The sequence below is a fragment of the Salvelinus fontinalis genome, unplaced genomic scaffold (genome assembly GCF_029448725.1).
Source record: "Salvelinus fontinalis isolate EN_2023a unplaced genomic scaffold, ASM2944872v1 scaffold_0011, whole genome shotgun sequence".
NCBI classification, from domain to species: Eukaryota; Metazoa; Chordata; class Actinopteri; order Salmoniformes; family Salmonidae; genus Salvelinus; species Salvelinus fontinalis.
This window is the reverse complement of record NW_026600220.1, coordinates 541,609-557,317: the sequence shown is the minus strand read 5'-3', so window position 1 is coordinate 557,317 and position 15,709 is coordinate 541,609. Positions and strand designations below refer to the sequence as shown.

General features: G+C 40.7%; 1 protein-coding gene across 1 annotated transcript in view; it reads left to right on the top strand.

Annotated features, from left to right (window-relative positions):
* The first annotated feature begins 397 nt into the window (after nt 1-397).
* Nucleotides 398-15,709, top strand: part of LOC129842090 (interferon-induced very large GTPase 1-like) — a 63,336-nt gene continuing 48,024 nt past the window's right edge. The window contains exons 1-6 of the mRNA XM_055910483.1: nt 398-716; nt 856-926; nt 11,392-11,485; nt 12,273-12,325; nt 12,855-12,948; nt 13,648-13,722. Coding sequence (XP_055766458.1) covers nt 398-716; nt 856-926; nt 11,392-11,485; nt 12,273-12,325; nt 12,855-12,948; nt 13,648-13,722 — 706 coding nt within the window. The remainder of the gene's footprint in view (nt 717-855; nt 927-11,391; nt 11,486-12,272; nt 12,326-12,854; nt 12,949-13,647; nt 13,723-15,709) is intronic.

The window sequence follows — 15,709 nt, the reverse complement described above, 5'->3', positions numbered from 1 at the left end:
GCCTGATGATGAGGAGTCACCTGGTGGGGTTATAGAGGTGGAGAGGCCTGATGATGAGGAGTCACCAGGTGGGGTTATAGAGGTGGAGAGGCCTGATGATGAGGAGTCACCTGGTGGGGTTATAGAGGTGGAGAGGCCTGATGATGAGGGATCACCTGGTGAGGTTATACAGGTGGAGAGACCTGATGATGAGGCGTCACCTGGTGGGGTTATAGAGGTGGAGAGGCCTGATGATGAGGCGCCACCTGGTGGAGTTATAGAGGTGGAGAGGCCTGATGATGAGGCGTCACCTGGTGGAGTTGTAGAGGTGGAGAGACCTGGTGATGAGGCCTTACCTGGTGGGGTTATAGAGGTGGAGAGGCCTGATGATGAGGTGTCACCAGATGGAGTTATAGTGATGGAGAAGCCTGATGATGAGGCATCACCTGGTGCGACAGGTTGTGAATGGGGTGGCAGAGACACCACACCTGTTCAGAACATTCACACTCCTGATGACATGGCAGCACTGGGAGCACCAGGAGCCAATCTACAGAGTGTCATGTTCAATCAACCACAGCAACAGCAGTCAATGCAACAAGCAGCGCAGCAACAGATACAGCAGCAGTTCGGCCATCTACAGGAGGTGCAGAAAGGAAAGACAAAGCAACTGTGTGTTGTGACCCCTCTGCCAGCAGCAAACCCAGACACTTTGACAAGACCAGCTCCTCAGTCACCAGGTAAGTTGTTCAACATGCAGCTCTTTGAGGATAAAGACACAATACACAACAATGAAACACTTCATATGTTCATTCTTCAAAATAACCACTTCCTGCATTTATGCTGATGTACAATACTCTATCTCACCCTCCATTCTAGACCTAGCAGAGGAGGTGTTAGGTGAACACCTTGACAAGAAGGAGGAAGCAGAGGTTTTAATAGGGGAAAACGTTGACAAGAAGGAGGAGGCAGAAGAGGAGGCATTAGCTGAACACCTTGACAAGAAGGAGGAAGCAGAGAGGGTAAGACACTCTTACATCATTTACATCCTCCGTGGTCATGCTGATTATTTTCCTGTAATGAGATATGATTTAAGGGGAATTCCACCACTCTTTAACCTCATATTATCTCTAGCACCATTCCAGTGTCTTCATATGTGGGAACATCGTGTTTCTAGTTCTGTGTTTAAAAGATAAGAAAGTGCCACATGAGTTTCAAGTACTATACGAACTTCCCCTTGGTCTGTCACCAACTTGCACGCATTGCCCTCGTGCAGAACTGTTTGTAAACACAGAAAGGAGTATATTGAACAGTATAAAACAATCAAAATGGAGAAAGACCCATTGAAATCAAGTTTCAAGTGTTAATGTCACATGCACAAGTACAGTAAAATGCCTTTTTTGCAAACTCAAAGCTCAACAATGCAATAATCAATAACAATGTATTACTAAAAAAACACAAGAAATATGAAATACACAATAAAGTAAATAAGCATACTATATACAGGAAGTATTTAAAAAGTAAGTTCCAATACCATGTTTACATGTGCAGGGATACTGGAGTGATGGAAGTAGATATGTATAGGGGTAAGGTGACAGGGATACTGGAGTGATGGAGGTAGATATGTATAGTGATGGAGGTAGATATGTGTAGGGGTAAGGTGACAGGGATACTGGAGTGATGGTGGTAGATATGTATCGGGGTAAGGTGACAGGGATACTGGAGTGATGGAGGTAGATATGTATAGGGGTAAGGTGACAGGGATACTGGAGTGATGGAGGTAGATATGTATAGGGGTAAGGAGACAGGGATACTGGAGTGATGGAGGTAGATATGTGTAGGGGTAAGGTGACAGGGATACTGGAGTGATGGAGGTAGATATGTATAGGGATAAGGTGACAGGGATACTGGAGTGATGGAGGAAGATATGTATAGGGATAAGGTGACAGGGATACTGGAGTGATGGAGGTAGATATGTGTAGGGGTAAGGTGACAGGGATACTGGAGTGATGGAGGTAGATATGTATAGGGATAAGGTGACAGGGATACTGGAGTGATGGAGGAAGATATGTATAGGGATAATGTGACAGGGATACTGGAGTGATGGAGGTAGATATGTATAGGGATAAGGTGACAGGGATACTGGAGTGATGGAGGAAGATATGTATAGGGATAAGGTGACAGGGATACTGGAGTGATGGAGGTAGATATGTATAGGGGTAAGGTGACAGGGATACTGGAGTGATGGAGGTAGATATGTATAGGGGTAGGTGGCAGGGATACTGGAGTGATGGAGGTAGATATGTGTAGGGGTAAGGTGACAGGGATACTGGAGTGATGGAGGTAGATATGTATAGGGGTAAGGTGACAGGGATACTGGAGTGATGGAGGTAGATATGTATAGGGGTAAGGTGACAGGGATACTGGAGTGATGGAGGTAGATATGTACAGGGGTAAGGAGACAGGGGTTCTGGAGTGATGGAGGTAGATATGGGTAGTGATGGAGGTAGATATGTATAAGGTTAAGGTGACAGGGATACTGGAGTGATGGAGGTAGATATGTATAAGGGTAAGGTGACAGGGATACTGGAGTGATGGAGGTAGATATGTATAGGGATAAGGTGACAGGGATACTGGAGTGATGGAGGTAGATGTGTATAGGGGTAAGGTGACAGGGATAGTGGAGTGATGGAGGTAGATATGTATAGGGGTAAGGTGCCAGGGATAGTGGAGTGATGGAGGTAGATATGTATAGGGGTAAGGTGACAGGGATACTGGAGTGATGGAGGTAGATATGTATAGGGGTAAGGTGACAGGGATACTGGAGTGATGGAGGTAGATATGTATAGGGGTAAGGTGACAGGGATAGTGGAGTGATGGAGGTAGATATGTATAGGGGTAAGGTGACAGGGATAGTGGAGTGATGGAGGTAGATATGTATAGGGGTAAGGTGCCAGGGATAGTGGAGTGATGGAGGTAGATATGTATAGGGGTAAGGTGACAGGGATACTGGAGTGATGGAGGTAGATATGTATAGGGGTAAGGTGACAGGGATACTGGAGTGATGGAGGTAGATATGTATAGGGGTAAGGTGACAGGGATACTGGAGTGATGGAGGTAGATATGTATAGGGGTAAGGTGACAGGGATAATGGAGTGATGGAGGTAGATATGTGTAGGGGTAAGGTGCCAGGGATAGTGGAGTGATGGAGGTAGATATGTATAGGGGTAAGGTGACAGGGATAGTGGAGTGATGGAGGTAGATGTGTATAAGGTTAAGGTGACAGGGATACTGGAGTGATGGAGGTAGATATGTATAGGGGTAAGGTGACAGGGATACTGGAGTGATGGAGGTAGATATGTACAGGGGTAAGGAGACAGGGGTTCTGGAGTGATGGAGGTAGATATGTATAGGGGTAAGGTGACAGGGATACTGGAGTGATGGAGGTAGATATGTACAGGGGTAAGGAGACAGGGGTTCTGGAGTGATGGAGGTAGATATGGGTAGTGATGGAGGTAGATATGTATAGGGATTAGGTGACAGGGATACTGGAGTGATGGAGGTAGATATGTACAGGGGTAAGGAGACAGGGGTTCTGGAGTGATGGAGGTAGATATGGGTAGTGATGGAGGTAGATATGTATAGGGATAAGGTGACAGGGATACTGGAGTGATGGAGGTAGATGTGTATAGGGGTGAGGTGACAGGGATAGTGGAGTGATGGAGGTAGATATGTATAGGGGTAAGGTGCCAGGGATAGTGGAGTGATGGAGGTAGATATGTATAGGGGTAAGGTGACAGGGATACTGGAGTGATGCAGGTAGATATGTATAAGGGTAAGGTGACAGGGATACTGGAGTGATGGAGGTAGATATGTATAGGGGTAAGGTGACAGGGATAGTGGAGTGATGGAGGTAGATGTGTATAAGGGTAAGGTGACAGGGATACTGGAGTGATGGAGGTAGATATGTATAGGGATAAGGTGACAGGGATACTGGAGTGATGGAGGTAGATATGTATAAGGGTAAGGTGCCACGGATAGTGGAGTGATGGAGGTAGATATGTATAGGGGTAAGGTGACAGGGATACTGGAGTGATGGAGGTAGATATGTATAGGGGTAAGGTGACAGGGATAATGGAGTGATGGAGGTAGATATGTGTAGGGGTAAGGTGCCAGGGATAGTGGAGTGATGGAGGTAGATATGTATAGGGGTAAGGTGACAGGGATAGTGGAGTGATGGAGGTAGATGTGTATAAGGGTAAGGTGACAGGGATACTGGAGTGATGGAGGTAGATATGTATAGGGGTAAGGTGCCAGGGATAGTGGAGTGATGGAGGTAGATATGTATAGGGGTAAGGTGACAGGGATACTGGAGTGATGGAGGTAGATATGTATAGGGGTAAGGAGACAGGGATACTGGAGTGATGGAGGTAGATATGTATAGGGGTAAGGAGACAGGGATACTGAAGTGATGGAGGTAGATATGTATAGGGGTAAGGTAACTAGGCAACAGGATATAAGACAAACAGAGTAGCAGCAGCTTGTATGTGAGTGGGTGTGCGGTGTGTAGAGTCAGTATAAATGTATACATTTTGGACACACCTACTCATTGCAGGGTTTTTCTTTATTATTTACTATTTTCTACATTGTAGAATAATAGGGAAGACATTACAACTATGAAATAACACATATGGAATCATGTAGTAACCAAAAACGTTGTAGTAGTTCTTCAAAGTGCAAATACTGAAATTAAGGTCAATAAAGATACAAGGTAAACTAGGTCTGGGTAGCTACTTATTAAAATGTATTTATCAGTGGTATTGCTTGGGGATAGAAGCTGTTCAAGAGCCTGTTGGTGTCAGACTTGATGCACCGAAATCTCTTGTCGTTCGGCCGTAGAGAAAATAGTCTATGGCTTGGGTGGTTGGGGTCTTTGATGATGTTCAGGGCCTTCTTTCCACACCGCCTGATATAGATGTCCTGGTTGTCAGGCAGCTCGGCCACAGTGATGTACTGGGCTGTCTGCACAAACTTCTGTAACGCTATGCGATCGAGGGCGGTGCTATTGCCATACCAAGCAGTGATGCAGCCAGTCAATATGCTCTCAATGGTACAGCTGTAGAACCTTTTCAGGATTTGAGGGACCATGCCAAACATTTACAACCTCCTGAGCAGGAAGAGGTACTGTCTTTAGTTATTTGGACACAGAGGAACTTGAAGCTGTCTACCTTCTCTGCTGCTGCCCTGTCAATGTGGATGTGCTCGAGATTGCATCATCTATGGATCTGTTGGGGCGGTATGCAAATTGGACTGGATCTAGAGTGTCTGGGATGATGGAGTTAATGCGTCCCATACATTTGCCGATGACACAACAGTGGTAGGCCTGATCACCGACAACGACGAGACAGCCTATAGGGAGGAGGTCAGAGACCTGGCCGTGTGGTGCAAGGACAACAACATGTCCCTCAACGGTGATCAAGACAAAGTAGATGATTGTGGACTACAGGAAAAAGAGAACCGAGCACGCCCCCATTCTCATCGACGAGGCTGCAGTGGAGCAGGTTGAGAACTTCAAGTTCCTTGGTGTCCACATCACCAACAAACTAACATGGTCCAAGCACACCAAGACAGTCGTGAAGAGGGCACAACAAAACCTATTCCCCCTCAAGAGACTGAAAAGATTTGGCATCGGTCCTCAGATCCTCAAAAGGTTCCACAGCTGCACCATCGAGAGCATCCTGACTGGCTGCATCACTGCCTAGTATGGCACCTGCTCAGCCTTCGACCGCAAGGCACTACAGAGGGTAGTGCGAACGGCCCAGTACATCACTGGGGCCAAGCTTCCTGCCATCCAGGACCTCTATACCAGGCGGTGTCAGAGGAAGGCCCTAAAAATGTAGCGGTACCGGAGCTCCAAGTCTAGGTCCAAGAGGCTTCTTAACAGCTTCTACCCCAAGCCATAAGACTCCTGAACATCTAATCGAATGGCTAACCAGACCATTTGCATTGCCCCTCCCCCTCTTTACACCGCTGCTACTCTCTGTTGCTATCATCTATGCATAGTCACTTTAATAACTCTACCTACATGTACATACTACCTCAACTAACCGGTGCCCCCCTCACATTGACTCTGTATCGGTACCCCCCTGTACATAGTCTCGCTATTGCTATTTTACTGCTGCTCTATAATTACTTGTTACTTTTATCTCTTATTCTTATCCATATTCTTTTGAAACGGCATTGTTGGTTAGGGGCTCGTAAGTAAGCATTTCACTGTAAGGTCTACACCTGTTGTATTCGGAGCATGTGACTAATACAATTTGATTTGATTTTAACCAGCCTCTCAAAGCACTTCATGATTATAGAAGTGAGTGCTACATGGCGGTAATCATTGTGGTAGGAAGCCTTAGAGTTCTTAGGAACAGGGATAATTGTGGTCATCTTAAATCATGTGTGGATTACAGACTGGGACAAATAGAGGTTGAAAATTACAGTGAATATACCTGCCAGTTCTGCGTATGGTCAGAGAACCCTGCCTGGAATCAAATCAAATCAAATCAAGTTTATTTTATATAGCCCTTCGTACATCAGCTAATATCTCGAAGTGCTGTACAGAAACCCAGCCTAAAACCCCAAACAGCAAGCAATGCAGGTGTAGAAGCACGGTGGCTAGGAAAAACTCCCTAGAAAGGCCAAAACCCAGGAAGAACCCTAGAGAGGAAACAGGCTATGAGGGGTGGCCAGTCCTCTTCTGGCTGTGCCGGGTGGAGACTATAACAGATCATGGCCAAGATGTTCAAAATGTTCATAAATGACCAGCATGGTCAAATAATAATCAGGAATAAATGTCAGTTGGCTTTTCATAGCCGATCCTTAAGAGTTGAAAACAGCAAGTCTGGGACAGGTAGCACGTCCGGTGGAATACCGTCGGGGCCCACGGCCTTGCAGCTGTTGACCTGATTAAAGACCCTTCTCACATCGGTCTCAGAGAGTGAGTCACCCAGTCCTCTGGGTTGGTGACAAACCTCACACCCGGCTTGATGTTTTTGTTTTTAAGGTGTGCATAAAATGCATTGAGTTTGTCTGGTAGAGAGGCATCGTTGGGCAGATCACGGTTGTGTTTTCCTTTGTAATCCGTAATAGACTGTATCCCCTGCCACATCTGGCGGGCGGTGGAGCCTGTGTAGTATGATTGTACCTTATTCCTGTATTGTCATTTTGCTAATTTGATGACTCCGCGGAGATCATTGCGGGCCTTCTTGTACTTATTCCTGTCCATGGCCGTAGCTTTAGGGTTGTCTGCGATAGCTCTGTGTGCTGTAGCCCTGCTCTTTAGTTTACCTCTGTGTTAATCCAGCAGCGAACCCTCACCGTAGGTAGAACGTCATTGATGCATTTTCTAATGAAGCCGGTGACAGAGGTGGTTAGCTCGTCGATGTAATCGGCGGAGTCTCGGAACATATTGCAATCAGCGCCAGCAAAGCAGTCCTGAAGCATACCCTCTGATTCTGGTGACCATTTCTCAACAGAGCAAATCGCAGGTACTTCTTGTTTCAACTTCTGCTTGTAAGCAGGAAGCAAGAGTACATTTTCCGGATGGCGGACGAGGGAGGACCTTGTACGCTTGCTTGTGGGTAGAATAGAAGTGGTCTAGGACTTTATTGCCCCTAGTGGCATTGGAGACGTGTTGATGGAAGTTGGGCATCGTGTGTTTTAGTGATGCAGAATTAAAATCACCTGCAACCAGAAAGGCAGCCTCTGGGTGTAGGGTTTCCTGCTTGTTTATAGCCTTGTACAGTATTGTATTGTCCTGAGGTGGAATTTTACAGCAGTCACGATAACAGCTGAAAACTCCATCGGGAGGTTGAATGGTCGTCATTTGACCATAAGGTATTCCAAGACGGGTGAACAGTGGGTCAACATTTCCACCACGCTGGAATTAGCACACCAGTTGAAGTTGATGAAGAGGCAAACCCCTCCCCCCCTTGATTTCCCTGACTCCACTGTCCTGTCCGCTCGGTGAATGGAGTATCCAGCAAGTTGGATAGACGTGGGGGGTATCTTGTCTGAGAGCCATGTTTCTGAAAAGCAAAGAATATTGCAATTCCGAGAGTCCTGTTGGTAGCGAATCCGAGATCAGAGGTCATCCATCTTATTATCAAGTGACTGACTGTACATTAGCCAGTAGAATGGAGGGAAGAGGTGGCCGGTTCTCCCTTCACCTTAATCTCACCGAGATCCCCCTCTCTTACCTCTGTATCGCTGGCATTTCCTCTTGGGTAGCCCGACAATTGGGTTGGAATTACAGAGTGAGTCCAGGGCAGATGAGTCTAAGTAGAAGCCGGAATTGGGGTAAGTAACTTCCGATCTGATGTTCTTGTTGGTTGTAAGAAATAATAGCAGAAACATTACGTGAAAATAGACAAAACATGTATTACAACATAACCACAAAATAGCAGAGTTGGGTCGGAGCTTGCAAAACGGCGGCCATTCATGAATTTCCAGGCAGGGGAATTTTTGTGAAAATGTTTGTGAAATTTATAGTAATTGAAAGAACATAGGGTAATACTTTGTATTAACAGTCAGTATTAAACCATGTATAAACAGAAAGAACAGGGTAATACTTTGTATTAACAGTCAGTAATAAACCATGTATAAACAGACAGAACACAGGGTAATACTTTGTATTAACCTTCAGTAATAAACCATGTATAAACATAAAGAACAGGGTAATACTTTGTATTAACCTTCAGTAATAAACCATGTATAAACAGAAAGAACAGGGTAATACTTTGTAATAACCTTCAGTAATAAACCATGTATAAACAGAAAGAACAGGGTAATACTTTGTAATAACCTTCAGTAATAAACCATGTATAAACATAAAGAACACAGGGTAATACTTTGTATTAACCTTCAGTAATAAACCATGTATAAACATAAAGAACAGGGTAATACTTTGTATTAACCTTCATTAATAAACCATGTATAAACAGAAAGAACAGGGTAATACTTTGTATTAACAGTCAGTAATAAACCATGTATAAACAGAAAGAACACAGGGTAATACTTTGTATTAACAGTCAGTAATAAACCATGTTTAAACATAAAGAACACAGGGTAATACTTTGTATTAACAGTCAGTAATAAACCATGTATAAACAGAAAGAACAGGGTAATACTTTGTAATAACAGTCAGTAATAAACCATGTATAAACAGAAAGAACAGGGTAATACTTTGTATTAACAGTCAGTATTAAACCATGTATAAACAGACAGAACATAGGTTAATACTTTGTATTAACAGTCAGTAATAAACCATGTATAAACAGAAAGAACAGGGTAATACTTTGTATTAACAGTCAGTAATAAACCATGTATAAACAGACAGAACAGGGTAATACTTTGTATTAGACATCAGTAATAAACCATGTATAAACAGACAGAACATGGTAATACTTTGTATTAGACATCAGTAATAAACCATGTATAAACAGACAGAACAGGGTAATACTTTGTATTAACCTTCAGTAATAAACCATGTATAAACAGAAAGAACAGGGTAAGACTTTGTATTAACAGTCAGTAATAAACCATGTATAAACAGAAAGAACATAGTGTAATACTTTGTATTAACAGTCAGTAATAAACCATGTATAAACAGAAAGAACATAGTGTAATACTTTCTATTAGACTTCAGTAATAAACCATGTATAAACAGAATGAACAGGGTAATACTTTGTATTAGACATCAGTAATAAACCATGTATAAACAGAAAGAACAGGGTAATACTTTGTATTAGACATCAGTAATAAACCATGTATAAACAGAAAGAACATAGTGTAATACTTTGTATTAACAGTCAGTAATAAACCATGTATAAACAGAAAGAACAGGGTAATACTTTGTATTAACAGTCAGTAATAAACCATGTTTAAACATAAAGAACAGGGTAATACTTTGTATTAGACATCAGTAATAAACCATGTATAAACAGAAATAACATAGGGTAATACTTTGTATTAACAGTCAGTAATAAACCATGTATAAACAGAAAGAACAGGGTAATACTTTGTATTAACAGTCAGTATTAAACCATGTTTAAACATAAAGAACATAGGGTAATACTTTGTATTAACAGTCAGTAATAAACCATGTATAAACAGACAGAACATAGGGTAATACTTTGTATTAGACATCAGTAATAAACCATGTATAAACAGAATGAACATAGGGTAATACTTTGTATTAGACATCAGTAATAAACCATGTATAAACAGAAAGAACAGGGTGATACTTTGTATTAACAGTCAGTAATAAACCATGTATAAACAGAGACAACAGGGTAATACTTTCTATTAGACTTCAGTAATAAACCATGTATAAACAGAAAGAACATAGTGTAATACTATGTATTAGACATCAGTAATAAACCATGTATAAACAGAAAGAACAGGGTAATACTTTGTATTAACCTTCAGTATTAAACCATGTACAGGGCATTTAGAAACAGTTTGCTCACCATGTATTTGTCACGTTCCTGACCTGTTTTCCTTTTTCTTGTATTTATTTAGTTGGTCAGGGCGTGAGTTGGGTGGGTTTGTCTATGTTTGATTTTCTATGTTGGGATGTTTGTGTTCGGCCGGGTATGATTCTCAATCAGAGACAGCTGTCAATCGTTGTCCCTGATTGAGAATCATACTTAGGCAGCCTGGGTTTCACGTGTGTTTTGTGGGTGTTTGTTTCCGTGTCTGTGTTTGTTGCACCACACGGTACTGTATCGGTTTATGCACTTCGTTTATTTGTTTTGTAATTCAGTATTCAGTTTCGTTTTAATAAATCATTATGAACACTAACCACTCTGCGTATTGGTCCGATCCGTCTCGCCTCTCCTCGTCCGAGGAGGAGGAAGAATATGACGATAGCCGTTACAGTATTAATCATTACCCCAACATTTGTAAATTATTTATATAAAATGTTTGATATATTTCCTTTAACATCCTGTGTGTGCTTATTATTTTACCATTCATATGTTCTGAGTTATTTTTAGACCTTAAGTGGGCATCAGGTACGGTTGGAATGTAAACCAATGGCATAACCGTCTTTTTGTGAGACATTGCACTTGTCACTCAAAACATTTAAAAAGTATCAATAGCAATCACTTTAGATGAGGGGCTGCAATAACACTTTACTAATGATTTGTAAATGGTTATACATGTTGGACTAATAATGACTAAATGGTGAATTCACTATTTATCAATTCCTTATAAATGGTTTATTACTGTTTTTACATATGTAGACACTGGTGTGGTGCTGGATATAATTTAAATGAGTTAATAAAGTAGTGGAATTTCCCTTTTTATTTTCAATTTCAACCTAACCAATGTTATGAATTGATATAACTGTTTTGTTAGAAATCGGAAGAGGTCCAACAGCCTTTGTCCAAAGCCAATGAGACAAAACCAGAGACAGATGGCTCTTCAGGAGGAAACAGAGAAACAACCAAAGGTATTTTCTCCTGTTTTAAAGTTCTTAAAAAAGGTCCTTTCATTGCCCTTACACATCATGTATCCTAACATACTAAAATATAATGTTGTCAATGTAATAACTCATAAAACTGTTGAAGTTGGCACAGTAATGGAAAATGATGTAGCTGTAGTAGTAGTTGCAGTAGAAACTGTAGCAGCAGTAGTAGTAGTAGTAGTAGTTGCAGTAGAAACTGTAGCAGCAGTAGTAGTAGTAGCAGTAGTAGTAGTAGTAGTAGTTGCAGTAGAAACTGTAGCAGCAGTAGTAGTAGTAGCAGTAGTAGTAGTAGTAGTAGTAGTATCTAATTATATAATAGTAGTAGTATAAGTAGTATATAATTATATAGTAGTAGTATTAGAAGCAGCAGTAGTAGTAGTAGTAGTAGTGGTATCTAATGATATAGTAGTAGTGGTAGTAGTAGTAGTATCTAATTATGTAGTAGTAGTATCTAATTATATAGTAGTAGTAGTAGTAGTATCTAATTATATAGTAGTAGTAGTAGTAGTAGTATCTAATTATATAGTAGTAGTAGTATATAATTATATTGTAATAGTTATAGTAGTAGTGTATAATGATATAATAATAGCAGTTTTCATGAGTATGTGTTTGACTGGATGTGTGGGGATATAATGACGCAGGATTATATATTTGATACACAATTTACTTACTTAGTGGTAAGCTAGTCATAAAAATGTTTTTACTGTATCTGATCTCTCTGCATCTGAGATTCTGCCCTTGTTAAAGTACTATATCTCTCCCTTAATTCTAGGTCCAGCCGAGGTGTTAGGTGAACGCATTGTCAATAAGGAGGAGGCAGAGAGGGTAATAGACACATTTACATGATTTCTATCCTCAGTGGTCATGCTGATCATGTTACTGTAATATGATTATCACGCCTGCTGCCGTTCTCGTGACAATATGCTTCATTTCAAGGTCAAAGCTAAAGGTTGTATAAGGTTGAGATCCAGCACGTTTTGTACAGATGTAGGATCTTAATTTGTCCTATATTGTCCCAGCAACATAATCCTGCAGTAACAGGATTTAACATTTAGTCCATAATGTTGCTTGATTGGTGGTTAGGCTGTTGGCTGGCCAAAAGTAGGCTACATGAAAAGTGAAATACTATTAAAAGTGTGGGTTTTCAGTGAAATTATGTCAATCACGAAGCTCCTCTGCATTTCCTGCCGTACAGGAAAATTCTCAGCAACAAAAGATTTATCAAATTAAGATCCTACATCTGCATGTACATTTTCAACATAAGTTATGTAGAGTCAATAACAATAAAAATATATATTGTAACTGTGTGGATCTGGTGAAATCACTAATTTGTGTATATATTATTGACCGAAAGCCCGATCCAGAGATTTCAGCCCCATCCTTTTCCAATCCAGAGAAGGGTTTGAAAGAAATGACTCACCAGGGAGAACAGGGAGAACAAAAGGTGGGTAATGACTAGGGTTGTAATGAGTAGGCTACTCTGAAAAAATGTACTTCAATAAAATCCAAGATAGAATCCACTGTTGTGCTGTCGCATTGCGTGATCTTGTTCCAATGAAATCTATTGGGCACAGTGCTTGATTTTGGAAGGAGCTCACTGGAACTGAGTACCGCAACCTCTAATTTTCTACTGCTTAAATTTCTGTACTTCTTACAGAATATTAGCTCAAATGTATTGTGGAGTTCCTGCACCTAAATATAAACAGTACTGGCCCTATGAATGAGTACCGGCACCTATTTCAGTCCAAGTCAAGAACTGATTTCGAGAGATCTTGAATATTATGGAGGTACACTTAGAAAAAGTAATAGTTTGGTGATGTTTTGGCTGCCATTTTAACACGGATATACTTTCATAATTGTTTATCCGTGTTAAGATGGGAAAATAAAGGGACATGTTTTACCGGTAAAGTCACTTTCATTTTTCCAAACGTATAACCTCTCCTATGTGATGGTCACAACAGGGCAATGACAGCCGTAGTATGAATTATGCCCAAACCAGGCATGTCAGACTAGACATTAATGTGCCCTAATTCTAAATGGAATCTATTGTGCTTTATCCTCAACAGAGTATTTTATTTTTCAATGTCATAATATATTAAACATGTTAACCTGTGAATTCAACTTTTTATAGCAATGTGAAGAGGAAGAACAACTGTCACAAGCCATAGATGAGTCAAAACCAGAAGAAGGTTCCTCAAGAGAAAACATAGAAACAACCCAAGGTACCACAACACACTCCACATTCAATTATATATAATTTAGTAATACTTTGTCATAAAACAATATGAATAAGCATTTATAAACTATTTACATGTTCCAGCATGTATAAAAATGCATAAGCATTCATAAGCATTGCAAATTATAATCATTGTAAGCATTTACAATGAATTGTAAGCATTTACACTTAGCTCCGCCCCATAATGTTGGTCAACCACTGTCGTCGGAAAAGCTCACGTTTAAATCACATGAAAGCCAGTGAGGGCTATGGGAAAAACATACTTTTCTTCAAAAAATAAATGTTTAAATGGCTAGATAATTGAACAGTGCACCAGGAGTACATGCTACTATGATTCCTGAAATGCAGAGATTTTTAGAATCCGAAATGTTACTTTTGACATTTGTTACATTGTTTGCTAGCTCAGTTGGTTAGCTAGCTCTGTCTCATTGATCAGCAAACGTTGCTTACGCTAGCTAGCAACTTTTATATATTTTTTCCCACAAAATACATGTTAGCTAGGTAAGTTAGCGATGTTATGAATACAACTCCCATCTGCGGTCGACCTCCGGTTATGATTTGAGAGCACTAGTTAGCTCAAAGCGTTAACAGCTTTATCTGCAGTGAATTTAGAGCCAATTTAGGGCTTCTCGGGAAAATGTTACAACAGTAAGCAAGGGGGTTGTGGATTAGTGAAGGATAAATGAGCTAAATGTTCCTCTCGCTAAAACATGTGCAATCTGTGCATTGACCACCCTCATTGCTGTAGCAGTCAGGTAACCATGACAACGGATGCTGCAACAGAGTCAAAGCGAACATTTGTCATGTCTCTGAGACAAGGAAAAGGACCGTCGCCTCACCTGAATATGCATTTATTCAGATCATGTAACACTTCGAACCTGTGTAGGTGGAGCAGAAAATGGGAGTGACATGAAGGTGGAGAGTATGCTTATTAGCCTTTCCACATAAAATATAATTTTATAAATGTATCAAGAGGCTATGAGGAGAATAAAACAAAGACAATAACGATCTGGAATAATTATTCCATAATATCATAGGAAAGGGAAGGGATGCTAGTCAGTTGCAATTAACTGAAATGTGTCTTCCGCATTTAACCCAACCCCCGGGGGGCTGCCTTAATCAACATCCACGTGTTCGGCGCCCGGGGAACAGTGGGTTAACTGCCTTGGTCTGGGGCAGAACGACATATTTTTTTTTACCTTGTCAGCTCAGGTATTCAATCCAGCAACATTTCGGTTACTGGCCCAACACTCTAACCACTAGGCCTATGCTTTAAACAAGGCTGGTGTTGTTGCCCACTTTTTACATTTGGCTAAAATAGCCTATTGGTTTATTTTTGTTGATTATTGTCTGTGTAATGTATCGTTAAATAGCCTATTGGTTTATTTTGGATTCTTGTCTGTGTATTGTATTGTTTAAAAGCTTATTGGCTTCTTTTTGGATTCTTGTCTGTGTAATGGATTGTTTAATTAGAGCTAGGGTTTATTTTCCTGAATTTCTGCCTGACTGACATGGCCAAAGTAAACTGCCTCTTACTCAGAAAACACTTTGAAGTTTCTAGAAATGTTAAAATAATGTCTGAGAATATAACACAATTGATATGGCAGGCGAAATCACAAAGAAAAAGCAACCAGAATATTTTTTTTAGGTCCCAGGCTCTTATAATGGGAAGCTATGGGTCCTATGCAATTCCAACTCCCATATTGCAATTCCTATGGCTTCCACTAGATGTCAACAGTCTTTTTTTAAGGTTTCAGGTTTGTTTCTTCAGAAACTAGCAAGAATTTTGAGTTTTTGTACAAAGACTCCTGGTACAATATCAGTCTGTTGCAACGCGCTTATTAATGTTATTTTTCTATTGAGCATATTACTTTCCGTATGAAATATTATAGTTTAGTGACATTTTAGGATACGTGAGGATTAAATAGAAACATAGTTTGACTTGTTTGAATGATGTTTAGCGGTAGCTTTTT